Raw genomic sequence first — 23423 nt, 5'->3', positions numbered from 1 at the left:
TCCTACAGATACATTTAATTTTCATGAATTATGAACGGTGATTTTAACTCAAAATCTGTAAGTTTGTTTTTCATAAAACACCAACACCAAATGTAAATAGTTTTATTTCTATAGCTTTAATATAACAGAATTTTACAAGTGTTTGTCGTTTTCAATTAATTTAATAAAGTAAAGTACAAAAGTGTTTTAAGTTGTGTGAGTATACAGTTTTGGCGTTCGTAGTGGCAGTGTTTTTGTGCTTGACTATTCACATTTTAGAGTGATAACTGCCAAAGTAAACGCTTTATGGTGTAATTCATGTTGATCACTTTTGCGTTTGTCTATGATCACATGTTGATCACTTTTGCGTTTGTCTACCTCTACCTAATTGTTCCCTATCGTCCTTCACAGTAACCTTTTAATGCATACATTTCTGGTGATTGATCGTTTTCGCTTGATGTGTTAGTTTTGATGACGATAGTTTCATTCTTCTACTTTTTAGACTAATTTGTATAACTTTTATATTAGTTTGCCCTTTGTCTTGGCACCATATATATGGTAACCCGTACTCGTGCCCTTATATGCAATCAGACTTAGTATGCGGCCAATGACTGTTTTCTAAATTTTTCCGTAATCACATGCTAATAAACACTGTTTTGATAACAACACCAGTATCATTAAACTTCATTCACGAAGGTATTTTCAGGATATATAAACAGCGCTTCTAAATCTATGTCGTTGGCACCGACCCCTTAGACATCTGGGTGATTGTAAAAAAACGTCTTCACTAAATAAATAAAACATTCAACTAATATACTTTACCTGATGATTAAAGATAATGTGGTAATTAACCCAGTTGATATGCATGAGTTGACTTTATTGCGCTTAGTAAAAGAATGACACTGAAAAATCACCAAGCCGGAAATAGCTGCGCAACGTAAAAACGTTATGGAGTGCAAAATAGTGGACGGCACAATTGGTGGATAATGACTATATGCGCTGCAGCTAAACCATATTATGAAGCGTTATGTGGCGGGAGATCACCAGAGAGTGAGTGAGTATAGCACGACTAGGGGAACGTTGAACTTATCGAGTGGGCCCTAGAAACTAACCTCCCGAGCTAGGGAAACAGAATGGGGTTAGACAGAAAAAGTACCAAAGGAAGCTTTGTCGAATAGTTTTAAGCGCCGTAAGGAAGACACACAGAAGTAGCTAATCCTAGTTTAATAGTTTACTTTTAACTACGATGAACATAAATAAGATTAAACCACTGTTAAAACGAGTAATTAAATTTAAACATTACATAAATATAGCAAAAGCATGAATTTACTTATGATTAAACCAAAGGCAACATCGGTTATTACATGCGAACATTACCAAAACAATGTTTTAGTTACTTGAATTGGTCGATGAAAGATATCTATGCCATTGAGCAAAAAATGAAAGTATGTATATTTGGCAATTTGCTTGATTTTTTTTTCAGCGTCTTCAAATGTTTACTTTGAAATGCTCCAACTAAACATAACTGACATTTCGTTTTAATACCTTTCATTATAAAAAAAACAGTATTTTATTCATTGAATTTATTTCTTTGCGCTTACTTGGAATTACCTGCCTACAATATAACGTCGCTTTAAAAGTGTACTCCGTATTCAAATGTTTGCGTAGCACTGCCGTAAACGAATTTTATCAGATGCTGGTGGCATATTTTTTGCTTAATTAATCCCACAACGATTTTGCTTTTATTGACCCCGTCGTCAGCCCGGTGGTAAAGGGCATTTATCCTATGCCTTCAGCAATAGGGCAATCAACGAGCGGCGTTTGCTTCTACGCACAATCTGTTCGGAGCTCCTTTAAGCAAGTGTTCGAAAGCAGTGCTTTTGCAGTTGTTGAACAGTTCAAGTTATGACTTTTATCAGTTTTTTTGTCAGTTACTCAGTACAAAAACGACCAGTGTTATGCGAGTCTAATTTGTTTAGGTTATAACCTTCAGGTCGACTTTGGAAACCTTTTAAGGTAGTTTACCATTTTAATTTTAGACTGGCATTTACTTTGCTCTGTTCTGGCGTCTTGTGATCAACCCTTGTAACTAAAATGGTCTCCAACTGCATTGAAAACGATCTTGAACTGAAAAAGGTAGATCAAGGTACATTATACTGCATGATTTCTTAAATATATGGTTTCTTAACATACAGTAGCGTTGATTTGGCGTCTGTATTAGACATTGCTATAGTGCGGTTGGATTTCGTCAAACTCGAAAACTTTTTTGAGTAAAACATGGATAATGCTTTTTAAAATATCAAAAGCGTGGGATTTTACATAAAATTACTTTAATACAAAAACGAGTGTTGGAACTACTCTGCTAATTGTTTTATTTCAGATTTCTGCGTTTCGGCCGGGAGCATTATCACACATTTGGTGTAATCAAAGTGTGAAGATGATTTTACCGTAGATAGGAGTATTTCACAGGTAATGTTTATTGTTGCTAATTTACAATTCCATTCACCACGTTGAACGTTGCAAACAAATGTTTCCCTTCCAGATATTTCAGGGTTGCCGATTTTTAAAAATCCGGTTAAGTTAAGCCCTAATCCGAAAAATCCGATAACTAATTTATTTTTTTATTTGAAAAAAATATATATTTTATTTCATTGATATCTACTAGATAGAATTTGTAAATCTTGTAACATAACATTGAGTTTAACTTAACGTGCCAGTACAGATGAAATTGGTTAGACAAGAGCAAGTCTTGGGCTAATTATTTCGTTGAAAATTGTTTTTATAGCTTCTTACGCGGCTTAACAGTTTCCAACTGTAGTTGCAAAACAGATCAAAACGTTTAACTTTTCGACTAAAGGGACCCGGCGGGAAAAGGCAACAAATAACAATACGAACCGAATAATTAAGCGGTAAAACGGGTTTGATAAACCCCTAAAACCGAAAAGACATAGCAGCGTTTTTCATGTAGCAGTCATGAGTTCAGTCATAGGAGATGTTCCACGTATTTTTGCGTACAGGGCCACAGAAACTTGCATGTAAAAAGTGTCCGCTGGGTTTCGAAAAAGGGGGAAATTTTCCATCTTCGCAAAGCGTTTAACTGACACCGTGAACGTCATTGCAATGTGGACAGTTCAGCAAGCAGGCGCTCGAAACTAATTTTACTGCAGATGATTAAGACACAATGTATAATTTTGTAATGTGTTTAGCTAGCTGTATTGGAATAACTCTAGCCCAACCGGATTTGGTTGATACAACGCATAAACAAAAAAATGCAAGTAAGTTATTTTAATAAAAGTAAATTAAAAAAGGGATAACAAAGTAAAGTAACAATAATGATTCAACCTTTCACAACCGACCAATCATATCAAAGTGAGCTAAACAAAATAATTTAGTTTTATATTCTATCTTGGAAGTCTTGTGCGTTATGTGAAGAAGTAAAAGCAAAGTGCTTTGTTTTAAACGTTCGGTAAAAAATGATGTTCAATGTGTTGTACATATATTTACAAACTAAGTTACGTGCTTATGCAATATACAATTCTTTTGAAAATATCCAGTAAGGCATGTTTTACTGACGAATATTTAGTTGCGTGTTTCGCCGACTTTCATTTCTTGCTGGCCAAGCATTTTATCAAGTAGAATGAGTTCGCTCTGTTGGTCTACGAACGCATCGTTTTGCTTCGTTGATTTTTGGATTATGAGTTTTTGCTGAAGTTGCGTTTGGTCTTGCGAAACTGAACCTCAACTGCCAAGCCGTCATTGGACACTCGAACCCCAAAATTTTCGGAGATGAATGAAAATGGCTATTTAACATGTTGCAATAAATAACCGATAGTTAATTTGACGATTTATTTAGGAACGCATATCATTGTTGCAATTGCTGAAAATTGGACAAAAAACAATCTAGTGTACGACGCATTGCCTATTGTTTTTTCTTGTTGCATTTGTGAAGATCACTTTTTAAAAAGCGTGATAAATATGCTGTGATTTATTGATTTCGTGTGTATTTGATTGTAGTTCTAAAATGGTTAATTCACGGACAAATGAGTATGTATGTCCGTTAATTATTTCCATTATCTTGCAATTTTGCTATACGGTTCATCAACTGCACTAGAGCGTGAACTTACAGCGCTACTTTTGATGCCAAGTTTCTGGCTTAAGAATTTCTGTTGCTCAAACGTGCCAAACCAACGGTGTCAAATTTCTTCAGTGGCGGGGGTCTTGTTTACCTCCTACACTTTACGCGCAGCAAACTACTGAACAATACGTTTGGTTTTTGCATTTACTTTTAGTAGCTAAAGTTAATGTTAACCACCCATGGTTTTTAAACTGAATTTCCAACGGGCATAAAGTTATGAAATAGTAAAATAAAATATAATACAAATATATTTTGTGCTTTTTATTTTTTCCAACAAAAGCGACTGTAAACTATAGCCGATATTTATTTTCAGTGCACACTTACACAAACTTGTTTGAATGCGGACAACCAGAGATTGCTCCAGATTTTAATTACGTGAGTTTTGGGTTATCCAATAAGCCCACAGGTCTTATTGAAATTCAAGAGACGGTTTAAAAATGGCTAGAATAGAACTTTATTAACTTTACCCATCTTAGTGTGCTAAGTAGCAACTATTACCAAATTGTGTGACACCTCTATTATAATTACAAGAGGTCACCTTTAAAATGTTATCACTTTTCGGTAAAATTTGTCAGTACTCCATACTTGGTTATTTTTTTAAACGCAACTTTAATATGAAATTCAGGACCCTCGTATTGTTGGTGGCAATGAAGCCAAGCCCGGGAGCTGGCCGTGGCAGGTTGCTTTAACACGTTACCCTGGTGGCACATCATTTTGTGGAGGCTCCATTATCAATGACAGATGGGTGGTCACTGCTGCACATTGCGTTGACTTTTTAAGCACGTAAGGCTAATCTTGTTACATATTTGTTCATCGGACAGTCTGTCCACTGTCGAAGATTTACTTATTCAATAAAGTTTAGTGTTTGTTTTACTCAGTGGTTCTCAACCTTTCGTGGACCGTGACCCCCTAAAAGTAACTTTTGTGCCTCGTGGTCCCTTTAAATAACCCTGTAGGACCTGTGGCCCCCTTAAAAAAAGTAAATGTCAATCTTGTATTGGAATAGAGTAAACAATAATCCGTAATGGTGAAAAACCTCAATATAGACAAATAGCATGTAAAATAGTCGACTAAATTAAGGAATAAAGTAAAAAAGAAAATGGCTTTTAGTGGGTGTTTCTGGTAAATTTACACCCGTGGCCCCCGGTACACAGGTTGTGCCCCCCTTGACTGTTTGTTTACCTTTAGGGTTTGGCAATCTTCCCAAGAAAGTAAGCCATAGCAAGCTTGCCTTTTTGCCAAGAGCTTTCCGCCCCCTTTTGCTTTTCCAAATTATTTTAGCATTCTGTTAAGTCTTTTAGAAATCATACACTTTTCAAGTCTTTCATAAACTATAAGCTGTTTTATTTTCAGTGTGTACGTTATTGCTGGGCGCCATGAAGCTTTTGGTTCTCCTGATGAAGTTCCGATACGAGCCGACTATAAAGCGATTCATCCCGATGGATCGTAAGTCTGTGCCAAGTTTTTTTTGTTTAACAAAACTAAATGTATGCAAAACTAAACATTTCACAAAACAATCATTCTCTTGATGCCATAAACGGTCTTTGTTTTTCAGTGCAAGCAAGCAGGTTTTAATGCATTACGAACAGCATTTTGTTGATGCCATAAACGGTCTTTGTTTTTTCAGTGTAAGCAAGCAGGTTTTAATGCATTACAAACAGAATTTTCTTGATGCTAAAAACAGTCGATGTTTTTCTGTGTTGTCAAGCAGTGCTATAATACAGTGGTTCCCAACCTTTTTTTGACGCGACCCAAATACTTCCCCAAATTTTGTTTTGTGGTCTCTCGCGACCCATGGACATACCTTCCTACTATTTTGGTTGTATGTTTGTATCTAAATCACGAAAGTTTTTTAAAAATTACTTCGCCAGTTTTGAAAAATAAATTATCAAACAAATAATAATCGTTTTATCGACCAAACATTTCCATTTAGCCCGAACTTGAGAACTGGTTGAAAGCATTCAGCCAGACAACGCTCAACAGTGATCTAACACATATTTTATGACGTCACAAACAGAATTACCCATTATCACATCATGCTGTCACAAAATTATTATTTGGCAGCAATTTAAAGTCTTGGGAAATAAAATAATAACACTACGAAACAAAGTTAAATAGTAGATGTTTTTGTTAAAAAAACAGGCGACCCAACAGAATTTTCAGGCGACCAAACTTTGGGTCGCGACCCATAGGTTGGGAAACACTGCTATAATATATCCTGCTCATAAAAAAGTTTTTCAAAACTTTGGCACATTTATCTATAATTCGTTAATGTTTAAATTGCCGAATAATGTATACATTTTTGCAGAAACGCATTTCTAGGTTCTGATATTGCCTTACTGAGGCTAAGCTCGTCATTGAACTTTAGCGACACCATACGACCAATTTGTGTCCCCACAAACACTCCTGATTTCTATCCGAGCGCGGGAACACTATGCGTGTCTACAGGATGGGGAGATTTAGGTAAAATGGTTTTAGATTGGTTTTGTCTCTAAATTGTACGTTTGTTGCAACTTACATGTTTTACTAAAAAAAAATATTAATACAGATGGAGTGCAATCTTCTTATTTTTTTCTGTTTTGTTTCATACACTGTGAGAACCACTGTAAACACTATATGCAAGCTATTCCAAACTTTTTTTTACAAGCACACCCTTTTCAGTTGGTTCATTTTTTACCATTTTGGTAGATCACTGGGTCCCTCTTTTTTGCAAACGGTCCCGCGGGGCGCTTGTGCCCACGTTTAAAACCACTAGGTTTGGACCATAACGCTCTTTTTTACTTTGAAATGCAACCACTATTGGAATTTATAGGTCATTTAGTTTGTCAAACATGTGCTCACTTATTTGAATTTGTTGATATAAAAGTTTTCGTGGGAAATAAATCTGGCGGTGCATAAATGAAAAATTCTTGTCAGCATCTAATAAAACTCGTGCAGTTGTTTTTCAAAATCTATTTTATTGTTAACAGAATGGCGTGGTTCAAATTCGGACGCATTGTACCAAGTGAGGCTTCCAATTGTAGAACACGAGGAATGCAATCAAAAGTACAACACGCTTGGACAAACCGTTTACGAAAGCAACATATGTGCTGGTGATATTGAATCTGGGGGAGTGGGTCCATGTCAAGTAATCGATAGAATAAAGCATAAATACTGTTAATTTTAGGCGTACTATATTGGCAGTTTTATTGTATATTTACATTTGTTATAAATACGATTAATACATGCTGATTTTATTGCAATTTCCAGTGGTATAAACTTTAATCTTTGATAACCAAGTATTGCTCGTCCAGCAGTTTTTTGTAAGCAATCGACGTTCCGACGTCCTATACAAGACGCCTTCATCAGGCTAATGACATAACTTGCAGGACAAATTTTAATCTTTGATTTCTGCAAATAATTTATTTAATGATTACTAAAAACGCTGTTATTAAAAGGTAAAAATGCAGTTTAGTTTAAAGTCAACTAATTTCCCGTATTGGACTTTAACAAAACAAAAGCAATATTTCAAATAATTTATTGTCTTGTCCAACAAGAGCCTGTTATACGACAATCTGTTTTCAACTACTGGATTCAAATCGTTAATTTGCCTCAACTAAGTCTATTGTATTATCAATTTCTGATCGACAGATTTGATTATAACTTATTTTAAGATCAAGGCTTGTTTTGTTAAATTTCGTATTTTTAGGGAGATTCGGGAGGTCCCCTAACCTGCAACATCGGAAACGCTTGGTATTTAATCGGAGTAACATCATGGGGTTACGAATGCGGAACAACTTTTCCTGGAGTTTATGTTAGAGTTTCATGGTTTCATGACTGGATACAAGAAAGTAAGAGAAATGCAACCAACTTATCAAAGCAATACGCGTTATTTCAAGCGTTTGCTAAAGTAATACAGAGTATGGTCGTGCGTCAAGAGGTTATTTCTGTCCTGTTAAATGGTCCGATAAACTTCTAGTTCATATTGTTTGATCATGGGCGCCGGCACGTGGGTATAAGATGGAATACTTCAACCTCTTCCGGAACTTCATGTAATTTTAAATTACCATAAATTTTCTCGAAGCAACTGATAAATGAAAAAGTGCGAAAGTATCATGCCCAAAGAAGTAAAGTTAAAATAGTCAGTGAATGTAATTTCTGCTTTATTTAGTATCCGGTGTTGTCTCCATAGCCTCGGCCGTTTTCCTGCTTTTTGAACAGACTAAATGATACACGTGCAAGGTAGAAGCGTGGCTGTATGATTATTTTTTATAACACAGTGGACGCGATTGTACTGCATTTATGTTTTGCCGTATGTACATAATTACTTAAACTAGTAATGTATATATGTACCTGTGTATGTCAAACCCCCCTCCCCCCAACTGACTTTTTGCCGGTGCTCATACTTGTGACGAATAGAATTGATTTTTACTGTTTTTTTAATATTCCTTTTTTTACAGCTCAAGTATTTTTTGAAAGCTATGGTGAGTAAAAACTGTGGTTGGTTTTAAACAGTTTTTCTCTATTTGGCTTTCTAACAGAATTTTTATAGCAAACTGTGGAGGACCAGTAATATTCACTAATACAAGCGGAAATTTCTCGTCACCCTTGTTGGAAGGATTCACATTTCCCAGTACTGTTTGTAGGTGGACAATTCTTGCTCCATTAAACTCGGTACGTTTTTGAGCAAGTAAAATCCGTACAGCACGGTTGTCGGTGCAAACCAATATTGACATACACCATATACAGTGGTGGGATTCAGCCGGTTCGCACCGGTTCTACAGAACCGTCTCACGAAATTTTATGAGATCAGCGAAACGTGGTTAGCATTACTGGTTACTGTCAATGAACTTTTTGCAACGTAACCGGCTAAAAATGTGACTTTTGTGATGGAACCGGCTGACAAAAAAATGAATCCCATCACTGACCATATATGCCTCATCATATCTATCTATTTGCTTTTGATATGTAAATTATCTATGTTGACTTGATTTACACGACTTTTCGACTATATTTACAGCTGATCGAGGTTCGGTTTCTTGACGATTCCAACCCTACGCGATGCATTTCAACAAGCTTGGCAATTTACGACGAGGAAAATCTTGTAAGTGTTATTTTTCAAATTTTAAACGGAAAAGATGTTTCAACAATAATCGTGTAGTGGGAACACATTTCTTTATAAGCCCACAAATGTAAATTATACTCATCTCTGGTTATGTATGTATTTTAAGCTTGCAACATATTATGTGGTTTACAGTACACTGGTCGTGAGTTTTGCGGGTCAAACAACATACCAGATTTCATTTCATCAACAAACAATGTGACATTTGTGTTGCAAGGAGGTTATGAGTTTGGTTTTCAAGTCGCTTGGAAAATGGAAGGTATCATTTATACGACTGTCTACATTTTCGCATGATTGTTTTTACTCTAACTTACACTCTAACAGTTAACTTCTAACTTACAAGTTGCATCATGTAGGTTTCTGATAATTATCCATTGTCCAAAACACAACTTATCTTATTTTCTGTAATTGCCACTATATGCATTTGACTTGTGGCAACAATCTAGTTTATTTTCAGAGAAATGTAGCAGCAATAGCTTTGCATGTTGGAACGGATCTCAATGCATTTCTGAATCATCGACATGTGATGGGATAAGAGATTGTGCGGATGATAGTGATGAAATTGAATGTCGTGAGTAATAGTTGGTAGTTTTTTCTAGTTTGTAGTTTTTCAGTAAGGTCTAAAAACACTTAACCCATAGAAAATAAAATATATTTGGTGATTGATTGTAAGATCTGTTGGCAAACTCGTCACGGACATCTACTATCAATCACGTTTACATGCTGTTTTAAATGTTCTTCAAGCCTATAGTGACAAGATTTAATGTCGTGAGCGATCATTTAAATTATCCCGATTGGACAATCTTTTAAATGTTATATTTCGCAGATGTTAAATGTTATATTTCATTGGATTCACTTATTAAACGAAATTAAATTGACCAGACTACGATAAGTGTTGGGTGTCACTTTTGACCCTGGAGTATAGGACCAACTATTTTAATTTATTACATTGAGCAACATTTTTGTTTCAGCACAACTATCATCAAACTTCAGTGAGTGTGGAAAAACAGATGTTGCACCTGGTTTTACATGGGTAAGGATGCTTGTTCCAATATCAGGCGTTGTTGACGTTTTGACAAAGTTCGATGTACCTATTATTGTTAATGCAGATTTAAAATTTGTCCATTCTACAGAATCCTCGTATAGTTGGAGGAAGCAAACCAACCAACGCTTCCTCCTGGCCTTGGCAAGCATCTATTTACCAATACAGCTATAATCATCTTTGCAGTGGTTCAATCATTGGCAATAAATGGGTGTTGTCTTCTGCCAGCTGCCTTCAATACAGGTAAGTTACTAATAATTTGAAATGTATTTACTATAGACACACTTCAGATGACACATGATCGTTGTCAATATGCTGGTAGGAGTAGTTCCAGCTTGTCTGTAAATGTGGAAGGAAACCCGTCTCAGAATGGAACCTTTCACGACGTGGTGTCGGTCGTTGTACATTACGGATATGGGAGCTCCTATAGCAATGAGTACGATATCGCAATTGTGGAAGTCTCCCCGGAGTTTACATTCTCTTCGGCACTTCGGCCCATCTGCCTCTCCAGTAATAACACTGAGATTAAGATAGGAGAGACATGTATAGCAGTGGGGACTGGACAGAGAAGTGGTGAGAATTAAAAACTCTGACATGTTTTTTCTTTGCACGCATGCTTGAAGCAAGTTTGTAAATCAATTGTGCTTTCAAACCGAAGATATGACAGTAAACATTGGTTTAACAAAGCATTCGTGGTCCTTTTGACCCGAAGAAAGTTACAATAAAATATGTGATATATAAATATGTCTGTTCGCCTGATTTGTAATTGCACTGAAACAAATAGTCGGTACAACTTCCTTACATAGATTTGAAGTTTATTTAGGGTTAGACATTAAAACATTTTTAGTCCTTTACTCTAACTAGGCTATTTCTATTGATTTTCCAGATGATTTTACGGGGCACGATTATGAACTCTACCAAGTTCGCCTTCCGGTACTTGACTACGAAACTTGCCGTAACTATTACCCTTTTGACGAGGAAGCTATGTTCTGCGCTGGGTACACTAACGGGAGAGATCGAGGCACATGTTACGTAAGTATCTACAAGCACAAGAGAAAGAAAGAAAGACATTTTCCGGGTATTTCAACACTGCAGATTTTAGCCAATATATCTACCAGTAGAGTGCAAGGGTGGTGGGATTTAGCCGGTTCGCACCGGTTCTATAGAACCGTCTTACGAAATTTTATGAGATCAGCGAACCGGTTAGCATAACTGATTACTATCAATGGATTTACTGTCAATGAACCAGCTGAAAAATTACTTTTGTGATATAACCGGCTAACAAAAAAAATGAATCCCACCAAACGGTGCAACCATTTATTCTCATGTAAAACTAAATACAGAAGCAGGGAATTTTAATGTCGGTCATCTTTGCCTAAGTTCTTTCCCTTTCTTGTGGTGTTAAGTAATTCAGAAAAGTTATACCTTTATAGTGCAAAAGGGTACAAATAAGTGTTTTAAAATGTCTCTTAATATAACGTTTAATGACGTTTCAGGGTGATGAAGGCGGGCCACTGATGTGTTTAATTGACGAAAATACATGGACTCAAGTTGGCGTCGCCACAGAAACTACTACATGTCAGTCAGGAAGACCGAGTTTCTTTGTGAAAACGTCTTTCCACGCTGAGTGGATTGCCAATGGTAAGTTTAACTTGCAAGACATTTAAGATATCTTAAATCGCGTGCACTCAGCTTTGACTTAAAACTTTTTATTGTTGTATCTTGTAAAGTAGGCACTTCAGAAAATGACAAAAATTGTTAGGCCTGATTAGCACCAATGGCTGACAAACAAAACCGTAATGAAACTTATCTAACATAATTCTTTTTTTAGATTCAATAATGCTCCAATATTTCACTTTTATTTTAACAATAAAACTTTTGTATTTTCGCAACCAAATTTTTTTCACATTATAAAAAGTTGTACACGAACAGTCTTAGGTTTGGATTGGTCGTAGCAATAGCAATTGTTAAACAAAATCACCAAGTCCAAAACTTCATTGTAAATCATTATAAGTACGTGTAAAATTTGAAACTAGATCAAAACAGAAACATTTCTGTTTCTTGTATATTAAAAATATAAGCATTATTCCTTTCTGGATTTCCAGGGTTCCTCCATGTATCTTACATTCAGCAAAAAAAAAAATTGTTGTGTATTGTCAAGTATCTCTTAGTTTTTTAATTTGAATGTTTATTTTTATTTCAGTGTTGGCCGGAGAACATGAAAACCTTGGTAAGTGTCGAGATTTGGTTTGGAAAAAAATAACTTAATATATTCGGTTCGCATACGACATTAATATCACTAAATCTGGGAAAAATAATTGACAAAGCAACAGTGCTTCCTAATCAAAATCAGTCAACAAAGTTGTTTAACGATATATATTTCACCCCAAAAGGGCAACTTCAGTCGTTCTGCGAAACAACGGGTGTAAAAGTAAAACAAACCAAGCAATGAAGTCAATCCATATTAAACACACCAAAGAGATACAGCAACCTGCTACAAGCCCTTGCTAACTATGCAAGATCTGCGACAGAACTGCGTCTGAGCTACACGAAAGGCAAAGACTACAACAAGCGATAAGGGAACAATGCGATAAATAAAAGAAGGAAAACGGGAGAGACGAGATAACCGTCTAGGCCAGTGGCCACGAAAGAACTCTGGAGTAGACACAAACAAACAACTCAGTCCAAATAAAATCGATAAAAACCAGTAAAAAAATAAAATAATAAAACTGAGTTATCGCACCCTGGGCAGAACCATTTTTTGAACATTGATAGTAGCTTGGGTAATTTTAGGCACTTTACTTCGCAAACGTCCAAGTCTTTAAAAGGCGGCTGCTGTAAAAACGTGACATGGAAACACTCGGCAATATCGGGATAGGTGGCAAAGAGTTCAGGGTGTTTAACTGCGTAATGGCGCAACTGCGCTGCATTATCGTTACCTTCTTTAATATCATGTTCTTTCTATACCGATCTATGGTGGTCCCATCGGGTGCTAAACCGGTTTTTTGTTTGGCCGATGTATTGTTCTTTACACATGCGGCATGTGCCGCATACACACCAAAGTTTTTGCAGTCCAGCACCTGTTTTAATCTAATATCTTTGCCGCGTGTGGTAAAATTACACTGCTCATACACCATAAATCTGGGAAGGGTTTAAAAAACATTGTTAATTAATTTTTCATTTTTAGAATAACTATTTTTTTTTACATTGCCTTACTTGTAAACTTCCACTTACGGTTTGCTAAAAACATACTGCTTTAGTTTCGTTTTGACTCTGTAGCTGGGGCGGAATCTGTTTTACACGAAGCTATAGATCAGGGGTGGGGAACCTGCGGCCCGCGGGCCGCATGTGGCCCGCTTCCCTTTTTAATGTGGCCCGCGTCACAATTTTGTTAAAGTATACAAAATAGGATCTAAAGAATAAAATTTTGATGTATAGATATTTCCTTGAATGATTTCGACATTATCGGTGATTTATATTCAATATCTCCCCTTTCAACATTATGAGTCAAACTTTCATAAAATTGCCATACATTCAACCACTTGCTATATTATTTGTAACGTAACAGCCACTCGATTGTCTCTCCTTGCAGTAACTATTGATTTGCCATGTGACGTTATAACGTTTCAAATTGAGTTTAGAGCTATTAGCTTACTGTGCAAATCGTTGGATCCTTATATTGTTATTTAAAATTTAATCTTGGAAAAAAAGAAAGATCGATGGTGAAGCTAGTGTGTTCCAGAAAGAATGGCCAAACTCCCTTCTTTATAGAAATGATGGATAAACATGTTATGCCCTGTTTGCTGCAGATGTAGCAGCAAATAAAAATAAAATCAGGAGCGTTGAAATATAAAGCCACTTGAGTGCTCTGGGTATTTGATACGGAATTAAAAAAATGGCCCGCCCCAAATGTTGTGCAATTAAAGCGGCCCGCAGTACTAAGTAGGTTCCCCACCCCTGCTATAGATACACTATTTTTATGTAGGTAACCAACCGATAGAAATTTTATTTCAGAATGTGGCCAGCAAGATTTTATGGCAGATTCTGGTTCAATAACGTCACCTGGTTACCCTGGTAACTATTTTAACCAATTGGATTGCGAATATACCATCATTACTTCTGTTGGAATGGTAAATGACTTTAGATATGACAAAACGTTTTTATTTAAACCTATGAAGTGTAAAGACTAACACGTCAATTTTAATATGTAATGAAACAAAGTAATGGAAAACTAAATGCTGTGATTTCTCATTTGCCTAGGTTTCTGTTTGTATGTTTAAGGTTGTAAACAGTTCTGTGGCAATATAAACACCGCTTTACATGTTCAATATGTTTTCTGTATTTCATGTATTCTGTGATAAGAGTTTCATTAACTATCAATTAAATTACTTGCGGTCACAATTTTAAGTATTTATTGTGAACGATATGCGACTGAAGCCATCATTTCCGTAACTTCGTATAGCATAAGTAAAATTTTTCTTAAATTCTTTCTGCTATTTTTTCTTCAAATTTTCTTTATTTTTGTTTTTTACGCGTATGAAGTTTAAGCTTAACACAATTACACAACTAAATACATTCGCAGCAACCATTCATTTAAGTTGTAATACCCGAGTCTGTTATTATTTAGTGAAGACTGTCCTTTTATCTTCCAAAACTCGCAGAAAACGCGACTTGGTAAGCCTCCATTACAGGCTATTGTGACAAGCAAAGTTTAAAAAAAAAGTTGTATAATTACATTTTTAACTGCACAGTCCCTCTGTTAATATGTTTGTGTCATCTACAGGCGATAACGATTTCATTTCATCATTTTGATCTCGAGCATCATTACCTCTGTTCCTTTGATTACATGGAGGTTTACGATGGAACACAATTGGTAATTTTAATAGATCAAAAACATTCTATTATTTGTAGCAGTTTCCCATGTTGCATAAAACACATTGTTAGTCTTAACACAATTTCAGGCCTATCTTGATGTGTTACAGACAAAGTTCACATTCATATGTCACGACTTTGTTTAGATATCCGACGGAAAACTATGCGGTGATGATCTTCCGCCAAACTATACTGCATACTCCACCACACTACGTATTGTGTTCCACACTGATTATAGTATCGTAGATTCTGGATTCTCAATATTTTGGACAACTTCAAGTAACTTTCTATAATAAATGGTTCTGATGTACCAATGCAATACGACTTTTGTTTCGATTGCAACCAAAACAGCGACCAAAAAGTATTAATATTTGTATAATTTAGCGCGAGTTTGTGTAAACTTAACTCTTTATATAAATGCATTACTAGGGGGATTCAAAGAACGCACAAGATTGAACCGATTCACAAAGCCCACTTTTGTTTAGTTTAATCATTCAAATATTTACGTCACCTATTTTTTATTGCATTTTCACATTATTTTGTCACACTTAAATGAAGTATTTTTTTATTCAAGATTCTACTGTGCCACCCACAAGCTACCCACCAACAAGCACAGCCCAGCCATCTACAGGTAAAATAAGATAATAATCACATGTATATTTTTTTCTATACTTTGGATTTATATGCCAGATTGCGGAACTCTAAATTACACTTCATCGTCCGGTGTTATAACTTCACCTGGTTACCCTGGAAACTATTTCAACTATTTGGATTGCGAATACGTAATTTCCTCTTTGCCACACTTGGTAAGTAAATGTGAAAAAATTCAACTTTTATAAATAACCAAGCAACTAAACATTTACTCTTGCCTAAATATTTGTTTTAGTAGTTGATTGGCACTTAGGACAGGTTTAAAACGCTTCACAACTATAAGCTGTTTGATTTCTTGTTACTATTATTTGTAGGTGTTAGAAATCTCTTTTGATCGTTTTGACATAGAAGGTCATCCTGAATGCGTTTGGGACTATATTGAACTTTGGGACAGCACAGAATTGGTAAGTTAAATATTTTTTCTTCGATAAGTGGTCAAACGAGCATAAGTCCAAAACACATTACCTACAATTTGACAAAAACTAGTTTGTATGTGTAATATACCAACAACAAGGATACTCTAGTCCGAAAAACAACGAATAAAAACCTGATGTCCTGGGCCCTAGATCCCACAGCAAATAAAGCAATGTTTGTTCACAACAAAGTGCAATTCTAAATTGACCATCTTGCAGTACACTGGAACACGGCTGTGTGGCAACCAAGCGCCTCACAACTTTGCAGCGTTTTCTACAACAGTGCGTATTGTTTTTCACTCGGACAATATCGTAGTTCGAAGTGGATTTGCAATATCATGGAGAACAGCAGGCAAGTGAATGTAGTCTTTACACTTCAAAACGTGTTTTTTTATCACGGCTAATATTTTTGTTGCAGTGCGTTGCAATGATAATCAGTTTACGTGTTGGGATGGAAGTTGCATAGCTGAGATCCAACATTGCGATGAAGTAAGCGACTGTCCACATGGAGAAGATGAGATTGAATGCTGTGAGTACTTTCATACTTATAGTTTAAACACTATTGTATTTTTCTATAAATTGCTTAATAGGAACGTACGATGTTCTGTACTGATGTGATGTGTTTTGTAGGTTTTTTCTTTCAACTGTTTGTTCTTTTATTTCAACTTTACCTTTTTTCAGTTCAGGGATTGGGGTCTTCTGATCATTGTGGAACTGTTGACATACCACCGAGATTTACATGGGTATGAGATTATTATGTTTTCGTTGTTTCATAGAAAATCGCCAAACATATTAATACTAGACGTGCAGAAGGTGCAACAAACAAAAAACATTGCAAAATGGTAAACTCGACGGTCTTTCTTATTAGAAGTAAACTTGCCTTATTCATCAACTTAAAACCCGACCATACGCATTTATACTAATGATAAGGTTTAATTGTTGTGTTGATTTTGATGACTTATAAGTTAATGCCAACAATTATTTGAGGTAACGTCATTACCTTCAAAGTTGTCTGAAACTGGGTAGGTAAATACGCTAAATATTCAATAAAAAATGAGAAATCCCTGAAGTATTACCCTTACGAATAGATGCGTCGTTATGTTGGCCAGCATATCGTTGGCCAGATTTAAAACAGGTTTAGGAATTCGATGTTTCTTTAAATACATAGTTGATCCTCACACAATCAACATTTTTTTGCTAACCTAATTAACCCAATTTCATTTTTCTATAGGATCCTCGCATAGTAGGCGGAAGTCCCGCAGAACCTGGTTCCTACCCGTGGATGGCTATGCTCACTGATCAACAAGACGGTTTTATCTGTGGTGGTACGATTATTAGTGACACCATAATTCTTACGGCAGCTCACTGTGTGGATGAAAACGTTGGGTAGGTTGTGTTATTACGTCGCCAGCTGTATTATTCAAAATCCAATTTTAAAACATAAACTTACAACATGCATGTTCGTCTTGAATAAATCAAGCTCAAATTATTGTTAAGTAATATCATTTACCTTGCACCAAATTAAAATGTGCATTAACGTAAAATATATGTCTCAAACTTTAAGTTATATCTTAGCTATCACTTCAGTGACTATAGAAAATTTGAATACTGTAATGCGATTGATTCTTATTTCCCCTAAACAATCGTTTTCTGTGGTTTATCTGTAAAACAAGAATTTTAAGCTCAAATTTTACCACAACAAGTAAACTTTACTAAGCTAATTTATAATAAATTTTAGGGATTCAAGATTTGGTGTAGGTGTGTTTGGCGAATTTGAAAACCACATACCGACAAACGATACCCCAAATATTATAATTTTGGTAGTAGACTTAAGAAGTAAGTGATGCTTTTTTTCTGTTGACAGGGTAATAATTCATGTTGGTCATCATTATTTATCTGACAACGACACGGTGCAAACTTTTTCGGTGAATTCTATTAAATTGCATGAAAACTACAGGTACCATAAGAAAATGAATTAAACAGTAATGTGGGTATGTTTAACATTGGTAATTCATTTTATAAAAATCAGTATAGATTGTTTTATGAGTATAAGAACGATGTTAACAAAAATGTGGTACATTTATTACGCAAAAAGGTAAAATCATTTTTCGCATTTTGAACAACGCTATTAGGCGCTAATCTACAAACAATACCGGTTATTTAATCATAAACATAACTATCAAAGTACTGGTGAATATAGAATACATCATGCAGGCGTTTCAACATCAATTTTTGCTAAGTTATATAAAGTGTTCTACAGCTCGATTGACAACCTGCACTAATGATGACGACAACAGAGATTGTTGAAACGTATGCATGATGTATTCTATATACACCAGTACTTTGGCAGTTATGTTTATGATTAAACTACTTTCCAAGTCCGTGTATAGTGTTCCTAAATACGAGTTATAAAACTTGACTTTGCTGCAGTACTCGTTGACAATTTGGAAATTGTTTTAGTCACGCACATGAAGGATTTGACATCGCCTTATTGCATTTAAATCGAAAGATCAACTTCACGAGAAGAGTAAAACCGATCTGTATCCCACCTTCATCGCAGGGAAAGTTTGAACTAACACCCGAAATGAGATGCATCGCCACTGGATGGGGCAGTCTTGGTAAGAACTTTGGTTTGCAATAATAAAGTGATCATGGACAGGAACTTCGCCGAATAGCCTGGCACGCCTGACCCATAAACAGACATAAAAAAACTTGATCGTGATTCGTCCCCGGGAGTGTCCTGGCTTCGAACCCCGTGAAAAAAATAAATAAAGTGAACATGAACGAAAGGTCTTAAAACCCAATTAAAAAATAAAGACTTCTCCAGTCTTGACAAGATTTCCCTATGCCCAAAAGTTTTCGAATTGTGCTCTTAGTTATGTTAAAAATAAATAACGTAAGATTTTCGGAAAATCATCTAACTATCATACAGATCTCTCCGTTGGTGGGATTCAAATTTTTGTCAACAAAATTTTTGTTTCTATCATAAAAGTTGTATTTTTCGCCCGGTTCGGTTACAAAAGTTCAGTAACAGTAATTAGCAGTAATGTTAACCTGTTCGCTGATCTCATAACATTTTACGAAACGGTTCTAAAGAATCCCACCACTGGATCAGTCTTGATTACTTGGAATTCATGTAAATTTAACAGGTTTGATTTGTTAACAGCTTACTAGCCTATTTGTTTATTTAAGTTTGCATACGTGGTTGAACGTATCTTATTGTTTACTTTTTCCCCATAACTATAGAGATTTGCCTCATATGTCTTGCAACAATCCCCACCGTTTTTTTTAACTTAGCAGCTCGTGCTTTACTCTACAGGTGGGTCCAACTACCCAAACCAGCTTTTCCAGGTTCGCTTGCCGATTGTCGAAGCAAACAGATGCAACAGCAGTTATTTGGGATATTTGCTGAACTCTCAAATATGTGCTGGCGACTTTGAAAACGGAGGTATCGATACTTGCCAGGTAACACATAAAGATTGTATAGTATCATGTGGTTAAGATAACTCATGTGTATCACGCAATGGTTAAACAAGCTACCGTTTAAAAGTTCAATAACAATTACTCTTGACTACAATGACGGACGATAGTAATAAAAAAACTGTGATAAAGTGACAGAGAATAGAGTACAAAACTGCTATTTAAAAGCATGTCTACACATTCAATGGCATAGTTGTTAAAACGTGTTTTAAAAAATCTTTGAAACCATACTGAAGGATAACATTTCATAAGCAAACCTATACAGTCCATTACAAAATTGTGCTCATACAGAAATCGCGAAAAAACTTACACGTGGTATATATATATATATATTTGCTACTTGGTCGATAGAAACAAGATAAAATTCGATTATACCTTTCGTTTACTTGACTACTCTTTTTGTTACTCGAAGATTGGTCAACATTATTTATTTGGACAACAACTACGAAATTGTGATTTATGCGGTAAACTTTGAAAAGTAAAATTTGAATTATTTAGGCTACATTGGTTAAAAAAAACCTGTTTCGATAGCCAGTTAGAACATCCTTTGCTTCCAACGTGGTTTATTTATGATCCCATTTGTCGAGGCACTATTTAACATTATCGATTATTTTCGAATTCTATACGAAACGGACTCTAGATCAAATATCCGACGTTCCATATTTTTGAAGGGTGACTCTGGTGGACCACTTATCTGTCTGTTTGGCGAAACAGCCTGGTATCAAGTGGGCGTGACCTCGTACGGAAGTGGTTGTGCTGTAGCTGGATCTCCTGGTGTTTACACAAGGGTTTCTTCCTTCTACTACTGGATCATGAACAGTATGTTGATCGTTTTTGTTTCATAAACAAACTTGTTTATTTCAGTTCATAGTACATTAAAAGGTTACAGACTTTTACTGTGTTTATTGTTTGAATGATTTCACCTTGCCCGAAAGGGTTCAACCTGTATTGATATTCCGCAGGAATTGCAATGTATAGACATATGTAGTTTTGCTGACTCAGCAAACCCCTAAGTTCTGTTTATACATTGCTCTTGTTGTTTCAACTTTCACCTCTTCTATGTAAAATAATTCTATTCTACGTAAAATATACAGCGGGTGCGTTTTATGTGTGTTGTTTTAATGGTAGCGTTTGTGATCAATTTAAGTCGTTATTACTTTGTAGATATAAATTCGACGTTGCCGTCTCCGCCACCAACCAACCCACCCACAAACCTAGCTACAAACCCATCCAATACTACAACTGGCAACCAATCCAGAAGTACCACCACTTGTGGTGGGTAACAAAAAGTGTGGTAAAAGTAATTTGTGTTTGTTGTGCTATCTGCCTTGGGTCGTCATGAAACCATTTGACCTTTGGGAGTCGAAAATGTAAAGGTACTGGTTTCGGTTTTTCGCTATCGGTCCCGGAGCTGGTTAAGACTTAAAATTTAAGCTCACTTACATATCTGGCGCATATGTTTAAAGGAAAATGTTTTGTATAAAATGTTGCACTTGCATTTTTTACATGATACAAAACTTAAGAGCAGTATACGAACTCAAACTTTTTTTAGGTGCTTCATCTACAAAGAACAAATTCCAAGTATATTCAGTGCTCATCACGGCGCTCCTAATTGCAGCTTTAATAAACTACTAGATGACTTCACATGAACAAGATGATTTCATTACTGCCTCAAATATATTTTAACTTACAAATAACAATTCTAATAACATTTTCATCACCTGTCTTTGACAACTCAATCACTTACTTTCTCACCATTTTCTTCATTTGTATCCATTATTTGGATTTATTGATAATCGTAATTTGTTTTCGGTCGTGGTTAAACAGTTTTCTTAACTTTTTAAGTTTACTAATTATATGAAACCTTTTCTGGAAATCAGGCTTTTGTTTAAAATAACTTATTATATAGCACTGTATCCGAGTTTCCCCGGTCGCCTTTAATGTCAAAATTTGAAGAAAAATTCGCTACTTGTTTGTTGAAAGGAGTTCTAGTATGCGCTTGCAGGTTTAACTCAGTTGGTCTTATCGAAGTTCACTGGAATTACAATACAAATTTTGGTACACTTAGCATCATTAAGAGGCAGAAACCTGCTGGAATTGGCTTGGAACTAGATTATTCCGGTGAATGCCAACTCCGGATATTTTAAATCTATATCACCCAAACCGTTTTATCGTGCGCATCCTTTGAGCTTTTCTTTGGAATTTGTTTTTTTTGCAAATTCGATCAAATTTTTATTGGATAGTTTTTCTTTACATTGAAGAAATGGTAGTGAGGCGAAAGCAGTTTAAAAAGTAATTTTATTCGTTTTTAACAATACTTCTTTAATTTTTAGGTCTTTAAAAGTAACTGTACCAAGAATTAAAGAACATCTAAGATATGACTTGGAGAACTACATAAAGTTTACAGTTTTGGTGAAAAGTTCGTTGAGAGCAAAAGTAATTAAGTTATTAAAAATGTTGCGAAGTGTATTTGTATTAAACGACAACTTTTAGTTGAAATGTTTTTTCGAAATATTGATACAAAACAATCCAAACTATATCCCCGTGCATGAGTAACGAAACCAATATTGTTTACCAAAAATAGCTAATATATGTGTAAAATGTTTTATTGCCACGTGTTTCTTTATTTATCTTTTTCGATCCTGGTTTAAACTGGTTTGCAGGTTCGGTTGGAGGCTCAATCAAGGGAAGAACCAATTTGAAACCCGAATATTTAGGCGAAAACCCACAAAAACCGGATTTTTCTTAGATTTTTTTGACCCTCAAATACCGAAAAAAGGAAACGGCCATAGCCTTAGGGTTTTTTCGAACATCGGGCCAAATTTTGGGTTTTTAAATCGCGTTTAAACCGGTTTGAAGATTCAGTAAGCTAATAAAACTTTACTAAGCTAATTTATAATTAATTAAAGTGATTCAATATTTGGTGTAGGGGTGTTTGGCGAATTTGAAAACAACATACAGAAAAACGATACGCCAAATATTATAATTTTAGCAGTAGACTTAAGAAGTAAGTGTTGTTTTTTCTGTTGGCAGGGTAATAGTTCATGTTGGTCATCATTATTTATCTGACAACGACACGGTGCAAACTTTTTCGGTGAATTCTATTAAACTGCATGAAAACTACAGGTACCATAAGAAAATGAATTGAACAGTAATGTGGGTATGTTTAACATTGGCAATTCATTTTTATAAAGTATCAGTATAGATTGTTTTTGAGTAAGAACGATGTTAACAAAAATGTGGTACATTTATTACACAAAAAGGTAAAGTTCCACACACTTTGAACAACGCTATTAGGCGCTAATCTACAAACAATACCGGTTATTTAATCATAAACATAACTATCAAAGTACTGGTGAATATAGAATACACCATGCAGGCGTTTCAACATCAATTTTTGCTAAGTTATATAAAGTGTTCTACAGCTCGATTGACAACCTACACTGATAACTAGGGATGGCCCGATAGTACTGTATCGGCGCCGATACCCGATGCTTCGAGCAGTATCGGTACTCGTCCGATACTTTAGCAGTATCGGTACAAGTACCGATACTTTTTTTGAGACTTTATCATGTGTAAAATTGAAAATGAAAGGAGGCAGAAAAACAAGAATCATCGGCTGTGATGAAATATTTATGGGACTACATTTAAAAAAAACGCGTTCGTTTTGGATTTAATGAAATAATATGACCTAATTCGCTACAGCGACTTAATAACGACTAAATTGGAAGCTTAACAAAGCAAATTTTC

At 35.5% G+C, this 23423-nt stretch overlaps 1 protein-coding gene across 1 annotated transcript; it reads left to right on the top strand.

Annotated features, from left to right (window-relative positions):
* Nucleotides 1-3189: 3189 nt before the first annotated feature.
* Nucleotides 3190-21857, top strand: LOC145222610 (ovochymase-2-like). The gene is made up of 34 exons (XM_080088769.1): nucleotides 3190-3254; nucleotides 4428-4489; nucleotides 4740-4897; nucleotides 5468-5560; nucleotides 6423-6577; nucleotides 7084-7241; nucleotides 7803-7944; nucleotides 8554-8577; nucleotides 8646-8767; nucleotides 9114-9197; nucleotides 9351-9474; nucleotides 9673-9786; nucleotides 10187-10248; nucleotides 10349-10500; nucleotides 10580-10830; nucleotides 11144-11289; nucleotides 11754-11898; nucleotides 12461-12487; nucleotides 14272-14387; nucleotides 15041-15130; nucleotides 15276-15408; nucleotides 15704-15760; nucleotides 15820-15935; nucleotides 16095-16184; nucleotides 16413-16545; nucleotides 16612-16722; nucleotides 16875-16936; nucleotides 17425-17579; nucleotides 18058-18150; nucleotides 18654-18811; nucleotides 19513-19658; nucleotides 20345-20492; nucleotides 20838-20948; nucleotides 21226-21857. Coding segments are annotated over exons 1-34 (3822 nt in total). The 5' UTR covers nucleotides 3190-3253; the 3' UTR covers nucleotides 21309-21857.
* The last annotated feature ends 1566 nt before the right edge of the window (nucleotides 21858-23423 follow it).

The sequence above is a fragment of the Phallusia mammillata genome, chromosome 4 (genome assembly GCF_965637545.1).
Source record: "Phallusia mammillata chromosome 4, kaPhaMamm4.hap1.1, whole genome shotgun sequence".
Classification (NCBI taxonomy): domain Eukaryota; kingdom Metazoa; phylum Chordata; class Ascidiacea; order Phlebobranchia; family Ascidiidae; genus Phallusia; species Phallusia mammillata.
Note: the sequence above shows the minus strand (reverse complement) of the source record. Positions and strands in the feature narration are given on the sequence as shown.